Source organism: Centropristis striata, chromosome 14 (genome assembly GCF_030273125.1).
Source record: "Centropristis striata isolate RG_2023a ecotype Rhode Island chromosome 14, C.striata_1.0, whole genome shotgun sequence".
Lineage (NCBI taxonomy): Eukaryota > Metazoa > Chordata > Actinopteri > Perciformes > Serranidae > Centropristis > Centropristis striata.
The window spans coordinates 19235846-19253514 of record NC_081530.1 but is presented as its reverse complement, the minus strand read 5'-3'; the positions used below and the strand labels follow the sequence as shown (position 1 = coordinate 19253514).

General features: G+C 40.8%; 1 protein-coding gene and 1 long non-coding RNA gene across 4 annotated transcripts in view; one reads left to right on the top strand and one right to left on the bottom strand.

The window, feature by feature from the left end:
- The window catches only part of LOC131984499 (uncharacterized), an 84482-nt gene that overhangs the window by 17638 nt on the left and 49175 nt on the right, over window positions 1-17669 (top strand). The gene's annotated exons all lie outside the window — the stretch shown is intronic.
- The window catches only part of nedd9 (neural precursor cell expressed, developmentally down-regulated 9), a 35313-nt gene that overhangs the window by 9451 nt on the left and 8193 nt on the right, over window positions 1-17669 (bottom strand). Inside the window, exon 3 of the mRNA XM_059349333.1 lies at window positions 8550-8963. Within this exon, the coding sequence (XP_059205316.1) occupies window positions 8550-8963 (414 nt within the window). The remainder of the gene's footprint in view (window positions 1-8549; window positions 8964-17669) is intronic.

Here is a 17669-nt window from a genome sequence, read left to right as displayed (position 1 = left end):
ATTGTTGGCATTCCTGTCCGTGCATACATCATCCCAACAGGGCCTGTGGGGTCAGAGCTGAAACGTACACCGAGGGCTTTAAAACGCATCTGAAATAAACCAGCGGAGGAATAAATAGACTCGCTGCTTTTGGCTCTTCTCACGCACGCACTGTCGCTCGCACGCGCTTCAGGCTGTTAAAACTGTTTAAATATGTTTAACCTACTTTATAGTGTTTATTAGAGTGATTAACTGAGTACCTTTACTTAGCCATATCGATGCAAAGTCAACATAGAAAAGGCCTATTTGGTATTGGTAAACAGTGAATTTTCCCCCTCTGAAATTGGTCTCGGCATCAAAACACCCATATCAGTTGGAATTTAGAGTATACTGTACAGTGATAGAAACTGTGTTACTGGCATTTGTTCAAGGATGACTGCATCTGTTTTTGTAGCACTGTGAAAATGTTAATTATTGGGGAAAACTACCTCCAACTCACCATTATTACTATCAAAAAAGTCTCAGATTTGATTCACTGTGTTGTTTTTTACTGCAAAATCTTGTCCACTCCTCTCTGCTCTGTGTAAACTACATTTGCTGATTTTTTGCCACATGAAAATTCTTGAATACAACTTAAAAATGCTTATTATACATTTTAGTCACTCAGAATATAAAATAAGTGTATAATGTGTGCATGTTCCGAAGTGCATATTTTTATGCACATTTTGACAATCAGGCTGAATACATCATTAAGTATCTAGTTGCTTTAGTTTTATTTGCCAGGCTTGAGAGCTGTGATACTTACTTTAACATATTTTACAAGATAAAAATGTGTTTATAATATTTAAATAAAGGTTGTTAAAACTTCCTAGACCATGTAAGCAGTCACAGCAGATGGAGAGCTAGTCTTTCTACAGTCACGGTTGGTAAAAGGTCACTTTAGCCCGGCTGCTGTCCCTGCGGGTTGATCCTGTGTGCTGGTGATAAGGGGTGAGGACGTCTGGACTCAGCTGTCTGATGCAGATGGCAGCGAGGTGTCTGTCAAAGACCTCGGTGACCTTTTCCGCAGGTACATGTCATTGCTTTGAGAGGCGCTCGTCCCATCAGTGGCTCCTCTCAGCCACTGCCAGATGCACACTGCTCATTTATTTCCCATCTCCGCCCTCTGTTTACCCAGCAGGCTGTTGCTCCGAGGCCGCTCGGCGCTGCTATAATTGCTGGTGGGTAAATATTTACCGCGTCCAATGAGGTTGGCGCTTGCATGGCGGCGATGGTGGCAAGCCTTTTCAGAGAGCGATGACATCATGAAGAGCCGGGGCGACTGAGCAAACATTTGTTCCCACTCAGGTGATAGACGCTTAGGATTCCTTCATGGAGTGACTAAAGACGGATCAGGTTTAAACTAGTGCCCCGAGGAGCCAAATAGATGCCTTGTTAGTGCTCCTACGCGCTCTGGTGAGTGACTCATGGCGCTTTCAGCATTACCGTGTTTACTTAGCATCCTGGCAGGCTCAGGTTTTGGCAGGTAGGACTTTTAGTCTTTACTTCAGAGTCATTTGAGAGGTGTCGTCATAATGTCAACACCTACCTCATCAGTTTGTTATATGCTCTCTTAGAATTTACGCACATTTCGTGTGTGCTGTTGGACTGAACAATAACATGTTATTGTTTTTTAACTTCCAGCAGAAGCATATTGTGATAATATGAATATTACTGTCCTAAAACATGTCACTCTAGATCTGGCTTATTGTTTGTGAAATAATGGATTAGGAAATACTTCTAAAGGTCATAAAAGGACAACATTAATTTCTCTGCTACATGATGTACCATCCTGACCTTTCACCTCTTCATGTTTAGTTTTCTCAAGTCTTCACAGGGAACATTTTCAAGTTTATATTTGTATTTTGGCTTCTACTAGAATGTTTATATGCTTTAATGCTCAAAAAACACATGATCAGTCAGTCTGAATGTACCTGTATAGTATGTTTAAAAAGGTCAGTTTTAGCTCCTGTCTCTTTAAGCACCCCTCCCAAAAAAAGAGATAAACTGTATAAAATATTTATCACCCCCGTTTTTAAAGAGCCGAAATTATGCTTAAAGTTGGTTGCTCCTGTTGCTTGCTTAAATACCCTAAATGGCTCAGGACTTCTAAACTAGTTACTCTAAAATCCATTAAATTTTTCAGTTATTTCCACTTATATCTTAGGGTAATTAGGTTTTAAGGACTTTGATTAGTCATAATTGTTTTTTGGTTATAAATGTTACTCTTTAATACACTCACTGTATGCATATATTTTAAAGCCTGTCTGTCCTATTCTCAAGCTTTTTACACAATTTCATTATGTTTAATGGATATACTTGCATTTCAACTGTTTTTGGTGACTAATCTAAACTGAACTTAGAGAAAAAAACTGAATAAATGAAAGAAATATACAGTATCAATAGACACTTAGACTCAGGCCTCACTGAAAGATTTAAGTAGGAAAATGATACCTTCAGAATATTTTCAACCCTAGCCTTGTTTGATTCTGCGAGATTGTCTGTGGATGTGTTAAAGCACTTTATGTTTAACAGGAAATCATCATTTCACACCTTTTCATTGGTGGCATACACACACGCACACAACCACTTGCCCCACTAATGTCCCCGCTGACACAAATCAACAACCCTAACGAGGCTTTTCACCGAAGGTCAGCTTATAAAACACGGCGACAACAATGATGCTGCAGTCAAAGCGGCACCTTATTGAATTTCATCCATCCATCTCCTTATTCACACCTCCTCATCTCCTCTCTTGTGCTCTTATCATCCATCTGGATGCTGACAAAGTCAACCTCCAGCCGCTTTCTACCTTTAGCTCCGTCAGCACAGGCTCACCTTTTTATTGAGGCCACCCAAGGGCATCAATCTAGCTGTGATATCACTCACATATTAGGTAAGAGCGGTGTTTTTTAAAATGACTACATCGTCTAAATGTAGGGTGTGTTTCTGCTCTGTAGTAACCTGCCCTTTTCTGCCGTGCTGAATCACAGCACGAAGACGTCTCTCTCAGTGTTGTGGGCCAGAACTGCTCGATAATGTTCCCCTCAGCCTCTCGGAGCTGCACCAGCCTATTAAAGTGCCAAACTAATTAATGCAGGTAATTAACTCGTGAATCCTGCGAGGCTCTCAGCCGTCTCCATACCGCGTCCAAGTGGCTAAACCAAAACAGACAGCGGGCTTAATGAGGAGCATTAAAAAGAGAACACACTGATTTTAGCACTAATAAGGATCATCGTTCATCCGCTCTGATCAAAGCAGCTTCTTAATCCGGCAGCGTGATTATCAGAAGAGAAGTAATGTTAATAGATGTGCCTGACATTCATCTGTTTACTTTCTAGGAAAACTATATCATGAGACGGCCCTAAGAAAATAAGAGGATAATGTAAAATGAGAAACTGAATGAACCCTTAATATAACTGGGCAGGACTGATGCTCTGTCTCTTTGGAACCTGAATATCCGAACCAAACTCTATGGCAATGCATCCAGTAGTTGTTGAGATATCTTTGTTTAGGTGGTGGGCCAACCAAGCAAAAGGCCAACAGTGCCATCCATAGAGTGGCTGAAAATGTAAACGCTTGCTTCTGCTTTCTAAATGTCAATATATCTTGATTTCCTTTCTCTCATATGATGTGAAACCGAATATCTTTCAGTTTCAGACACGTAAACGTGAGCTTTGGCAGTTACCATCTCTTGAGCTGAAAATAACTTTTAGCAAAGCTCCTACTCATGCAACTTTATTACAACCTCTGCTTTAAATCTTTCAAGGAGAGAAAGTCATCTCAGTATGCACACACTGCAGAGCAGATTACTTTTGGAGCCACTGATTTATGACCTTGCCCCCTTCGGTCAAACCTCATGGGCCAGCGATTCATCACAACTGCGACAATGGCGAGCAGACAGGCGTCTGAAGGAGCTGGCTTGCTCCAGGAAGAAATAACTCACTTATCTGGTGCTGAGATTGTCATGCGCATGATTAGGCCCAGAAAATATGTCCCAGGCAAACAAACAAGCCATTCATTTCTCTTAACCTGGTTACTTCCAAAAGGGGACTTTCATCAAGGTAGATGGCACACCCTTACAGCCCATAAACCGTTATCAGAGCACTTCCTTGAGTTGTGTGGGACTTTATTAATCCTTTTGTTGCACCCCTACCTTTTTATGGCACCAATGAGCAGATTGGATCTGTGGGTATGACACAGTGAATGGAGGAAATGCCCGTACAAGGAGCAGACCTCATGAAGTCAGGAAGTGAGGAATGAAAAGGCCGTCTGGTAGGAGTAGATAAGAAGCTCGGCGGAGATCTTTGAACTCTGAACCCAACCCATCTTTGAACACTGTGACCTCAGCGCCTGAGTCAGAGGAGAAACCGACGGCGCGAAAACAGACACACCTTTCAGAGGCGAAGAAGAAATGAAGAGCAGCAGACTGAGATGAAAAACGGGCCTCTTTAAGAGCAGAATGATAAAAGGAGGCACAAGGCTTCTCCATGTGAGGAGGCTCTTTGTGTGGCCGAGAGCTCCAGGCTCCTGTCCCACACGGTCCCAGCTCCGAGGCCTTGGAAGAGGGAGGGGTGGGGGGGCAGCTGTGTAGCTCACCCTCCCCAGGAGGGTCACCCAAGGACAAGGCTGCAGCATCAAACCAAACAGCCAGAGAGGAAGAGAGCGCCAAAACCTCAGTGTGCCTTTATATACCAGAGCCTCACACCACATGAAGGGAAAACAACCAGTCACCAATCTGGATTTGCACTGCAGCGTTTGGCATGCAAACCCCCGAGGACAGCGCATGCATGACTTTACACACACATGGTGAAAGACGTGCAGGAACCGTTCTCTGCAGGAGGCTTTAGAGTAACATGAGAGGGGATTATGAGTTTAGGAAGCCTGCATCAGTCTCCGTAATCATTTGGGAAGCAAGTTAGTGTCACTTGACAACCAGAAAATGGCTGTTTTCCCTTCAGCTCTATCGGCTCTTAGCACATTTACACCGCATGCAGAGTGAGTCAACGCTCTGCCGTCTGTCATCAATACTGCTGCACAACACAAGCAGTAGTAAACAACACTGAGTTTGGTGTTTTGAAGAGCAAAGGTCAGGCTTTGGATTTCATGTCAACAAATATGATCCACAAATACTATGAGTTGGTGTTCAAAGTGGAAGGAGGCACTTTAACGACTCTTGGATGATGTTTATTGTAGTTTTTAGTCCATTTCCAAAGTGAATAGTCATCTTTGTGTCCCAATTTTTTATATGTTAAAAAATATTTGCAACTGATGGCAACCAAATGCCAAAAATTGGTTGCCAATTTCAAAACCTGGCTACTGTTCCTGTCGAGCCCTGACATTTAATGTTGACTAACTTATCTATTACCTTAAACAAAGTTGTTAATTGACCCAGAATTTGAAAATGAACTGACTTAAACTGGTCATCAGCTTTCTACAAAACAGAATTGTTAGCTTCTGCTAACTGTTAGCAGTAAATGCTTATAGTTAAAATTAGTCTTTTTATATGCTATGTGAATATAAAATTTACCAAAGAGCTGAAATCACTCCATGTTTATCTTTAGTATAGATGATTCAACCAGTGTGTTCATCCAAGCCTTGGCAGGCAAACAGTAACTATCTATGCAAAAAAGAGGGGACTTTTTGAACCCTGGATGCCGAAAATAACTCCTTCAACTTCCACTCTATAAACCTTTCACTACAGATATTGCTTTTTGGCTTTAGCGGGACCGATTGTGGCCGTAGAGACTGACAGCGCTTCGGTCCAACAGTCAGATACGTCACTGGAAAACAACAGAGCCTTGTCTGAACTCCTGCAATTCACATAGACACTCAAAACCTTTCTATTTAATAGACAGGAACAACCGCCGAAAATTGCACCACTTTGATAACCACAGATTGGAGGGAACGTTAAACGTCCAAGACTTAATTTAATCTCTCCAATAACATGATTACAGCACAATATGCACTCTCATTAGAACCACATTTAATTTTTCCATTTTATCACCAAGGCCTTTTTAATACCATTTTTTGTGGAAGCCTGGAGGCTGAGCTGTTCGTGGTAACGGGCGGTGTTGGTTGACAGTGTGCAGGTTGATTGACAGGTCTCTCCTCTCAGCCCCTTGGCTCTGACTTACTTTATCACACAGTCAATCACACAAAGTCCTCTAAGCCTTCGGCGCCTGCTGCCTATTTACCTACTGAAAATGCACACCTTCGCTCATTTCTATGATGGCTGGGGCTGATTTGTAAAAAAAAAAACACCCTAGGGATTTCAAAAGCTCATCCAGCATATAATTACTATACGTCTCCTGGAGGGATGATCTGGTTTGAGGTGCTGGAACTAGTTAAGCGGCTGAATAAACAGGAAAATTCATCCCTCCTGTTTAAGCACACACCTGTCAATGAATGGGTGGCTGGCTCACTCCTGTTTATCTGGTGCCTTTTTTTAAATACTCAGTGACTTTTGCTGAAAAATATTTGGAAAAGACATTATTAGATAAAGGAAGATGATAAAATGTAATATAGTACAAGTAGAGAAGCATCAATGTCAGCAAATTGGCTTAATACTGTCCAATTATAAACCAATTTACAGCTTAATTTTGCTAACATCAGCTAACAAAAACCATGAGAATGACCAGTCACTTATAGTAGCTAATGTTAGCTTATTATAGCTAATATTTGCCAATGCATATAAGCCAATTCCAATACATTAGCTTAAAATGCATACCTCACTTAGCTGAAGTTAGTTAATGTTAGCTTTTAAAATCCAGTTGATTTTGGTAGCTAATATTAACCAACACATCAGCTAACCTTACCAACCACCTTTATGTTAGCTGCTGTTATCTGAAAGTTAGCTATTTTTCAGGTTACATCAAGTGGCTTTTGTTAGCCAACATATCAGCTAATGGTAGCTAATATCCAACACATCATCGTACATCATCGTACATCACCTACAATAAGAAGGCAATGTTAGTTGATTTGATGGCTAATGTCAGCTAAAATTAAGTTATATCCACTTGCTAATGGGCGTTAATGTTTGCTAATATTAGCTAAAAAAAACATACCTTAAGAAAATGAAATTATGTCAGCTTACGGGAGCTAGTAGCCAACACACGTTAGCTAACATCAGCTAAATGAGCTGCTATAAGTGACTGGTCATTCAAGTTTTTGTTTGTAAAAGGAATAACCTGTTATTTTTTATTTCAAAAGTAAAATAATCTTATTTTAAACCAGCTGAATCAGCTGTATCTAAACTCGTTTTGTGTGCAGGAACAGGCTTGAGATACTTTAAATTATATGCCATCCAGCCAGTAAAACAACAAATATACAAAATGGACACACTGCGGTGGATTGTATATATAGATATACTGTAAAGGACCATGCCAGGTGTAATGGGATTGCCAGCCACGCTGTGTAGAGCATTGAAATACAGAAAAAACTACTTTCAGGCAGCTGGGCTCCACCAAAATCCAAAAAACAGCTCTGTGCTGTTTGCTTTTCCACAAGTTCCCATATTCACTGCCCTTCTGTGGCTTAGACTGGCTTTGCTACACATAGTGTGCCAATATACATATAAAGCCAAATGGGAGCCCTGCACAAAAACACTACCCTGCTCTGTGGTAAGCACCAGGCCCGGCACACCCTGTCCACATTTCACATCGCAGACCCACAATCTCTCCGGCCTCTCTCTGCTTTCTGTGTGTGCAATCACAATGATGAGACTCGTGGCAGACTGGCAGGATCACAGGTCATGGTGTAAATGCCATGTCCCATCGCATCTAATACCTCACCAGTGAAGGCCACACCCACCAGAGTTTATGTTTTAAATCCGTTCTGATCCCAAAGAACTGTCTCTGGAGGTCAGGGAACACACCATTTTCCATTTTTTGTCTCTTTCTCTGAACTCAATCCAATTCTTCATTTTCTGATTATCTATGTTGTCATCCCCCTCTCTGCCATTGTATCCAATAAATATGACTTGTAAAATCGTATACTGTTGGCACTGGGTTTTTAAAAGTCTGTACCCTATTTTATGACTGTTTTAAACTCAATGAAAATGATATTACATAAAGGATGAAGCCAGGCCCTTTGGAAATTGTAGGGCTCAAAGGATTAGTCGATACATTGACATTTATTAGGCAAAAATGCAAAAGATCTCTATTTCCAGACTTTCTAATGTGAGGATTTGCAGCTTTTTACCATTTTATACCAACTTCAATTTTAGGTTTTGGACAGTTGTTCAGACAAAACAAGCTATTGTAAACTGTTGCAACTTGTGAATGGGCATTTTTTGAAAAAAGTTATTTTTCTACATTTTATAGACTAACTAGAGAACTAATAAGTCCACAGTTGTTCCTTTTTCATCCAATCAATTCAGCAGTTCTTCCCCTTTAAAGTAATGCTAATCAGCTGGTCCATGATGCATGATTGGATTAAATGATTAATTAAAAAACTAATTTACAGATTCACTGATTGTGAAAAATAGTCATTAGTTGCAGCCCAAGGGAAATGTGCTCTTTCTGTCTCACCTTGCTCGGGGTGTTATCAGCAGCTAGAGTACTCCTTGGTGGGACTTGGTAGATATCTTGTCCCGGAGGAACCTGGTAGATGCCCTGCTGACACTGCTGCTGTGGACTCTGGAGGGACGGTGGCACCTGGTAGATGCCCTGCGCCCCCCCTGAACCAGGCTTCTGCTGATAGGCCGAGCTCTGAGGGGGGGACTGGGCAGCGGCGGCCGGTGACTGGGCCTCGAACATGGGTCCGATCAGCAGCTTCAGGCGGTTGCCAGGCGCGATGCCTTGGCGGCCGTGCAGGGAGCAGAGCCACCAGCCCTCCAGGCCTCCTGTGTTCTGCTCAATGACAGTCAGGATGTCCCCTTTGCGGAAGGCCAGCTCCTCAGGGGACTCCGGCATGTTGTCGTACAACGCTTTGGCCATCAGGTTCTGCAGAAAGAAAAGGCAGACATTCTTTAGAAAAAGATCTTGGCTTCAATTTAACAGAAAAAAACTACTTTTACCTTCTGTCACATACCGTCTGGTTTTAGTTAAACCTTTTAAACATAAAAGGAATAGTTTCACATTTTGGGAAATCCACTTATTTCACCAAGTGAGATGAGAAGATTGATACAACTTTACTTGAAGCTACAGCCTGCAGCTCCTTGGCTTAGCTTAGTACAAAGACTGAAAACAGGGGGAAACCGCTAACTAAGCTCTCTAAAACTCCTTTCCCACTGGACAAAGAACCAACAAATTCCTTCCACCACATTTTTTCACTACATATTTTGATAATCGATTCATCAGTTTAGTCATTTTTTAATTTTCGTGTTTCTTTCCTCCCCTTATTAACTATAAATTGATTATCTTAGAGTTGTAGACAAAAGAAGACATTTAAGGATATCATCTTATAATTTTCTGACTTTTTATAGACCAACTAATTGATTAATTAAGAAAATAATCTACAGAAAATAACTATTAGTTTCAACCGTAGCAGTTAAATATTAAGTGTACTGATATTGGTATCATCCACATGAAACCCTTTGAAACACTACAGTTTACCATCATATCCGATACTTTAAAACGCTTTGGTGAATGACATGCTGGTGAACTTTTTCTCTGCACTTCAAATTACCATGCAGGATCCCATTAGCCCCCAGCTCCATGCCAGATGTCTTTCAGACCAATCTGAACTTGATGGGATTTTCTCAGCTTGCTCTCTGCTCCGGGGCACAGTTATCTAAAGGGCCAGTGAGGGCTGAGGGATAATGACTCAAAACCACAGATTTTGGAGATAGGAAAACCCCCAGAGTGTGCCACTTCTGTGTCTGAGAGAGGCATTTAGAGACTAATTGCCTCAGTAAATGCATCAGTCTTTTTCCTTTAGCCTTCATTCATCCATGGATGAAGTTAACTGAGTATGAACACTCCTTTTCAACTGCTTTATACTCAAATAATTACAAACTTTAACTCCTGGGAGCTGCCCAGCACAACAACAGTCCTGTACTTTAATCTATGTAAACTCCATAAACACAATTAGGGATTAAGCGCCTTGCTCAAGGGCACCTTAGCGATACACACTGAGGGGGAGGAGAGTGTTTGTTGTTCTGTTTTCCTGGGTTTTGTGTTTTCGTGCGAACAACCCATGCTTTGTTTATTGTTGCAGCACCACTATCCAGTCAGATGGGCCTTGTAAAGAAAATAAAAAACAAGTAACACATCTTTTGTTAACATTTATTGCTTCTGCTTCAGCAATAAAATGGCCAAAAAATATCTTGTAATAAAACTGAAACTACAGGGAGGAAGAGGAGTTGAAACCACACTACTGCTGACTTTAAATCTTCATTTATAAGCTCTCATCCTGAAGACTGGATTAAGCTCACTTGTATCATGAAACGAGCTGAGCAGAGGATAGAATCTGATTCTTAATCTGACATTAAACTCCATGCACATTCGGATTGCAAATTAGTGAGGGATTAGCAGAAAAATGTAAACAAGAAGCAGTAGATTTTACTGTCCAAGCACCAAATACAGTTTCTCAAAGGAAAAGCGTCACTCAGTTTCACCATGTAGTACCTTTTTTCTTTTTTTATCCGTGCCATTAGTGCCTCGCCCTACAGTAGCTCAGTGTGGGAATCAGGAAGCACTCTTTGAGGCTTTTTTGAACCCTCTTTGGCCTTCCTCTTTCCTACACCGCCTGATTCATGCAGTTCCCATGTGAAACTCTCTATGCTCCTAACATCGTTATCTCTCGCTGCGGGCCTGGCCTCCCTGGCTATTGTCAAAGTGCACCGTCAGGGCCATTAGCCAGCAACACCTGTCGCACAATTACGCCCTCACAATCACCCCCCGCCACCAGCTTCGGCTGCATCGACTTCGATTGTGACCCCCGTAGGTCGGCGGTGCCCAATGGGAGCGGACCTGGAGGTTCATACTCATTGCAATCATTTGATCAAGGCTGGCAGAGGCATCCATGAGGAAATAAAATGCTGATTACTGTGATTACAACGGCAGCTTCAATTATAGTTTGAATATATTTGTTCTGAGGATTAAGAGGCTGTGCTGATGTTGGGCCTCATGCAAGAACTCTTTTATATTCTTACTCCTAAACCTTCCACTCTCTCATATACCCTTTCCCCCACAATATAAGCATGCATATGCAGGGTTTTTTTAAAGCGGGAAGGCCTGCAAGGGGACCAGAAGGAATTAGAAAGTAGTACAGCTGACATGAAGTCAAACGTATTTCTAAAGCAAAGAGATCCATAACTAATACGAGAGGTTGTCAAAGGGAAGTGACGGACACAATAACTGACATTTTGTTGGACAATTTATTGTCCCGAAAATAATTGAAACAAACGTTATTATTGTCATTTTACGACCATTTAATTCCTATATATAATGATAATAAAATAGCATCTTAATGCAAGTACACCCTTCCAAAGACCAGTGTTTTGTTTTCAAATAATGGTTCGGGAAACCCTGGAGTGCACTCATTATTGGCAATATTGTACCTTATCTATGATCAATAAATCAATGTTGTAATTACTGCAAAAGGTATATCTGACGGGAGAATATTACAGCCAACAGTAGGTGATGATGCACTGTCAGGTGCAACAGATACACAGAATAACAAATCTGCTGAGTGACAGAATTTCCCTCAAAAAACACTGAAACTAAAAGTTGCTATGCCAAAATATACCAATACAATTATAAACTCTAAGATTGGAAAAGTAAATAAACTTGAATGTCTGTCTCTCTGAGATCCTGCTGACGAACAGGCAAACAAACCAACAACTACACCATACTGAAAACAACCTCCTTGGCAGTAAATTTTCAGATTACAGGAATCACGATTCTTCGAGAAAAAATTTTGTGTTTTTTCCCCTTGCAGCAAAAGACAGACTGACAGATCTGTACGTGACTTGTACGACAGGTCTAGACTACATACGAGAAAATTGATGGATGCCATAATTTCTCTTAACTCACTTGTACGTGCTGCTTCAGAACGAACCTGTCTGTGAACTGCTTGGTGTTTGATGCTCTGAGGAGAAATTAAATCATCTCACAGACACCAGAACAGCACGTATCACGCTCCTTTGTCCCTGCAGATTACAGTGATGGCTGCAGCAAGCTGTCAAATCGAGAATGCCACATGTGCACATGATCACAAATGAACATAAAAGGTGCTGACAGCTGCATGCATTCGAGCAAACGTTGATATTTCATCGTGGCTATGCAGAGATACTGTACGGTGGTGGAAGGAAAGGTGTGATAGAAACTGTGACCTGTGGCATCCGTGCTCTAAACCACACTGAGATGTTCATCTCTGCTTCTCACAGGCGACAACAGCTCACAGTTTATAAAAGCCTAAGTGCAGATTTTAGACTAAACTTAGCCCTGATGTTTTGTCTTAGGTCATGAACCCACTTTAACAGCACAAAAACAATCCACAAAAACCCTGTTACTGTGAGGTCCTCTGCACAAAATAAAGCTTCCTTTTGTACAAACTGTGGTAAAACACAATGTTTTATGTTATGTATCTGTGATTTGTGTGGACAGTACTTTATAGCAGCACTCCTGAAGCCCAAATGTGAACTAGCAGTGGAAGTTTAACACACTGCAGCCAAAGAAAACGTGCAAACAGACAAAAGAAAATCAAATGAAGAAAACATACTGAATTTGACAATAAATTTGCAGAAACTTAATGCTCCAAAAATGCAACACAACACAACCAAATGAGAGACTTCCAAAGGACTCTTAAAAGTGATGATATTTTATCTATTTGCATGTGTTTTCTAAGGTGCAGTACATTTTTTGTACATATTTGGTTTCAGCCAGCAAGGAGATAGAAATATATTTCACTATAAAAAAAATTGGTTGATTATCCCCAACTAAAGTAATTCTGAGGCAACTATCACTCGTAAGATTTTGACTTTTGTCGACATTGTCCATCGTCAATGGCTGACATTAACCGACCACTGAACCCAACATCGTGATTTAAAAAGCCTCCTGAAGATTGTTTTACGATAACACATAAAGTTGGCAGTTTACATTTTTGTCTGGTGGTTGGTTAACACATATTTTTGTGACTTGGCTCTAACAACAGGTCTGGTGGGTGCATATTAAAAAAAATCCTCACCCGCACTAAATAAGCTCGAAAGTGCAAAAAATACACATACAAAGTATATAAAAAACAACCATATCATCGCACATTGTGATGTTTTAGTGTTGACGTCGTTATATGCCAGTTTGACACATTTTCACACACTTAACCTTCGTTCTCACTGCGGTTCAGTTATATTGGGACAGATTTAGTGGAGAAGCAAACATCTAGACGCTATAAATGGACTTTTATACCACCTCCACCAATAAAGAGTGAGTCACACATGAGTAGATTTTAAAACTGATGGGCAATGTGAAACAGAAAACATCTCCCCTGATCACACTGAACAAACATGTTGTTAGCTGTAATGGCTCGCAGCTTCTTTTTGAAGTGATGCTCGTGTTTCTGTTTGCTTCAGTCAGCTGCATCACTGTAATCGCAGCAGGTGAAACTGACTATTAAAGCGGGCGTCAGATCTCTGGTATAAACATTGGTTAGTCATAACACGGTGACTCCACCGCTCGCCATTGATCCTCCTATAAACACATGTGTTTGCCATTTGTCAGTGGGCAGACGTGGATGGCCCCTTCTGCTTCACCCACAGACGAGCTTCCAGGAAGTTATCTGTCACAGTTCGGCGAGGCGGGAGGCGTTCTGCAGCTCAGAAATGTAAATATGAAGCGTTTCTGGTCCTGACCTTTAAATCTTAATGAAATTACACGGGTTGGCAGAGGTGTACAAAGTGGGTTAGACGGTAAAAACAATATCTTATTATATCTACATGACATTAAAGGGCTTTAAAGGGCTTTGCTCTTAGCCCATGTGTCATTTCATACAAACGTTTTAACAACATAACTCATATCTTTTAAAATATACTTTTATCATAAATTTCATTGTAATTTTAATTATTCTTTTTTACTTGACTGGATTGTATTTGGGTGTTTTGGACTAATGGTGAATAACACAAAGAATTTTGAGACATTGAACTACAACTAACAATTATTTTTGTTGCCAATTCACCTTCCCATTTATTTTTTAAGATTTATTTTATTTATTTACTTTATTTTTTACATGCATCTTTTATTTGTTTTTCTGCTCAGTTACTTTTATTTATTTATTTATTTTTGTTAAAAAATGCTTCTAAAGTAAAATGAGTAGTCCTGGTAAATAATCAAAATCTCAATATTAATCGCAGTAAAGCAGAAAATTGCTTAAAAATTTTACTACAATCTCTCTGTTGATCAACTGATCAATTAAACAGCTAATCGTTTCAGCTTCACAGATGTTAACTATAAAGCTAATTATTGCAAAACAGATCAGACTGCACACACATTAAAACATTCAAAAGATAAAAGGTGGTGGTGTAAAACTCCCCTACGCATGTATATTTTTTATATATCGAGGTCTTGCAGCTGCCCTCTGTAACATCTGGCTTTAGGGACTTTCTCACGACTTTGTATGTTTTCGTCATTAGAAAGTGAGCAAATCGTGCAAAGCTGAGCAGTCCAGATTCACACCTGGAGCTCCATACACAGCCTGCAGACCCAGCTGTCTGAGCCCCTCCGCTCTCTGACTCACACACCTCTGCTTTACATCAACAGGCCCTTTTTTTCCACCAGTGTCTCGCCTGAACACAAACAGTGTAAACGTCCTGTGTGGAAAGCCTGCGCTGACCATCCAAAAATAAAACCCTTATGTAACTTCACCGCTGGCTGAAAGGGCCCCACCTTTGCTTTCAGTAAGAGCGCTCTGGGTGGTTTTGGCTCTGCCTCTTCAGGGTACACATCAATCTAATAATAATGAAGGTGGCTTTGGCTAAACAAGCTCACAAATACTTAAATTCCCCTGCTACTGCGGCCAAAAACACAACCACACCACACAGCAGAAACATGGCGTCCCCACAGCAACGGGAGCGGTCCTTCTTTCAAAGAGACGAGGATGTTTTCAACCCAAACAAACAACCAGAAAACTGCTCCTAAAAGAAGTGGTACGATCCGACTGTGAGAACATATCAGTTTGAAAATACGGGCCGTACCAACTGTTACACGTGTCCCCGGGTTGGTTCGCAGGAAAAAGGGGCGAACCAGCACACTCATTTGGCCTCATTTCACATGGTTAAATATAGAAAATAATTATAGTAATGACGGTAATGAGGACCTGATGACTTTTTACGAGGCGTTCCTCAGAGTGCGGGTGAGAGCCAGTTCAAATAAATGGGCCGTGTGAAGGGTTCTGGGTAGGAAGGGCTCATGGGAAGCGGTTCAGAGCTCAGAGCACATGGTAATTTCTTCATTTGGACAGTTTTCAGGAAGGCTGACCCTCTGATTACAGCCTCAGCCGTGCAGCGGGCCGTGTATTAACATAATTACACAGCAGGCTTTGGTGAAACTTCACCTCCGCTATTTCTGAAAAAAGTAGTTTGGAAAATGTCACAACTTTCATTTTAAGCCAGGGAAACGTGATCCATTACGTGCACCACTGCCACACAATGACTGATTGATATGTTATGCAAGCAGCTGTAAATCAATAGTTATGACACAGTTACAGTGGCATGAATAGAGCTGGAACTAACTGTTAAACAATCAATAGCTTATTCCAACCTTGTGCTCTCATCGTGGTCGTCACACATTTAAACACAAATCACGTCATTGGCTTATTCATTTGTTTCTTTTCCAGCTAGCTTTTGTTTTGAGAGAAGAATTTCATTAAACCATAAACATCAAGACACCAAGCTCCTCCAGGCTGATAGAAAAGGCTCCATTCACTTTGCATAAAAGACTATTGTATCCCCAGAGTAAATATGACACCCACCACCTTCCCTCTGCTCTCATTTGTGACTCACGAGCTGCAGCAGTGCTGCGAGGAAATCTCCACACCCCTGAAAACATCTTGACAGCCAATAGTGCGACGACGGTCTCTCTCTTCGACAGGATGTGATGTGCCGGATTGCGTCTAACCACACTGCAAGCTGTGACAAACCACTGATGCTCAAAACATCTCAGTTTGTCAGCTGAAGTATTTGTTAAGTCAGTGGATGACTAAAACCTCACAAATGTGGAGTTTCCCTAAAAACATAAACACGTATGTAAATGTTACATCTTTGAAGGGTTGCTTGTGTTTGAAAGATAACATTTAAAGATGCAAAGATCAATATCTTTATATTAAAGACCAAGTTACACCAAAAAGTGCTAAAATATTTAGTGCTAGAAGCTCTGTGAAGCAGGAACTGTAGCTGTGGAGCTAACACGCTAGCAAGCCACTCTAGTGTTAAACACTCACAGTAGCTCAATAGAGTTTCCTCCAATAAAATCTTTACTGTGCTTCAATGACAGGTTGTTCTCAATACTTTACATTGTTTCATTCAATAAAGAGTCATTTAGTAGATAAAACAGACAAACAGACTTTTAGCATACCAGTAGTAGTGATACTGTTGTTTAGCTAGTTAGCAACATTTTAGAACTAGACTTCTTTACTATGCCTAAAAGCTATTCCTGTTTTTGTGGAGACAGAGGAGGGTTCAACACAGCTAATCAATGAAATAAATAATTCCCCTTTTGACTCTGACAAACAACTGTTTGCTAACGAGTTTGCTAAAAAAATGACTCGCACACAGCTTTTGTAGTTCATGTTAGTAAACTGAAGACTTTTGGGTTTGAGACCGTTGGTCAGACAAAACAAGACATTCGAATAAATTAAGAGTTAATTTGTAAAAACGGGTAACAGTTGTTCTTAAAGGTAATACACTAGTACCAGTTTGCTTATGTACCAAGAGTGCACAGTAGAAATACATCCAAACAACCTGGTTCATTGATATTAACTGGACTGCAGCAGAAACCAAAAAAAAAAAAACGTTTAGGAAAATAAATCAAAAGAAAGATGCTGTTTTTGCAAATTAACTCTTAAAATTAGGATATGTGCATTTCTAATATTATGGTCAAAATAGTCATCAGTTGCAATAGTTGCCTAATTTCTACCAATCTGACTGAACTGTGGAAGCCTCAGGTGGTTACAGCAGTAAAAATCCTGATGCAATACAACGTGGGCAGGATACAATTGCAAAACCACATTTTGATTTGGTCACAGGAAGTGATCTGACTAACTTTAAAATTACTCTCCTCCTCACTCTATCCATTCATCATAGCTGCTTTATTTTTTTACTGTCACATAAACTACAAGGTAACTTAACACGCCCTCCTCCTCCTTCCCCTGCAGCACTTCCTGCCTCCTGCAGGAGGCTTCCACTGACCTCGTCTTATCACTTAACATCTTGGAGACTCCTTCATTCTCGCTCTGCTCCTGAATGCCATGTGCAACCTATAATTAGACGTGAAAGCCACACTGGAGATATTCTCCCAAAAAGTGTATCGAATTCTGTGAACTAGAATCTGCTGCTGGGGAAACATATTGTGCAACGTCGCCTCTCATATTCAGCCAAGTCATTCCAGTACTGTGTGAAAGTCGTCAAGCAGCAGGAAGAGAAACTGTCCTACAATCTGAGGAGCCACGTTGGCCGGAGTCCACGCCGTTGAAGCGTCTTTAAGCAGTGAATCTCT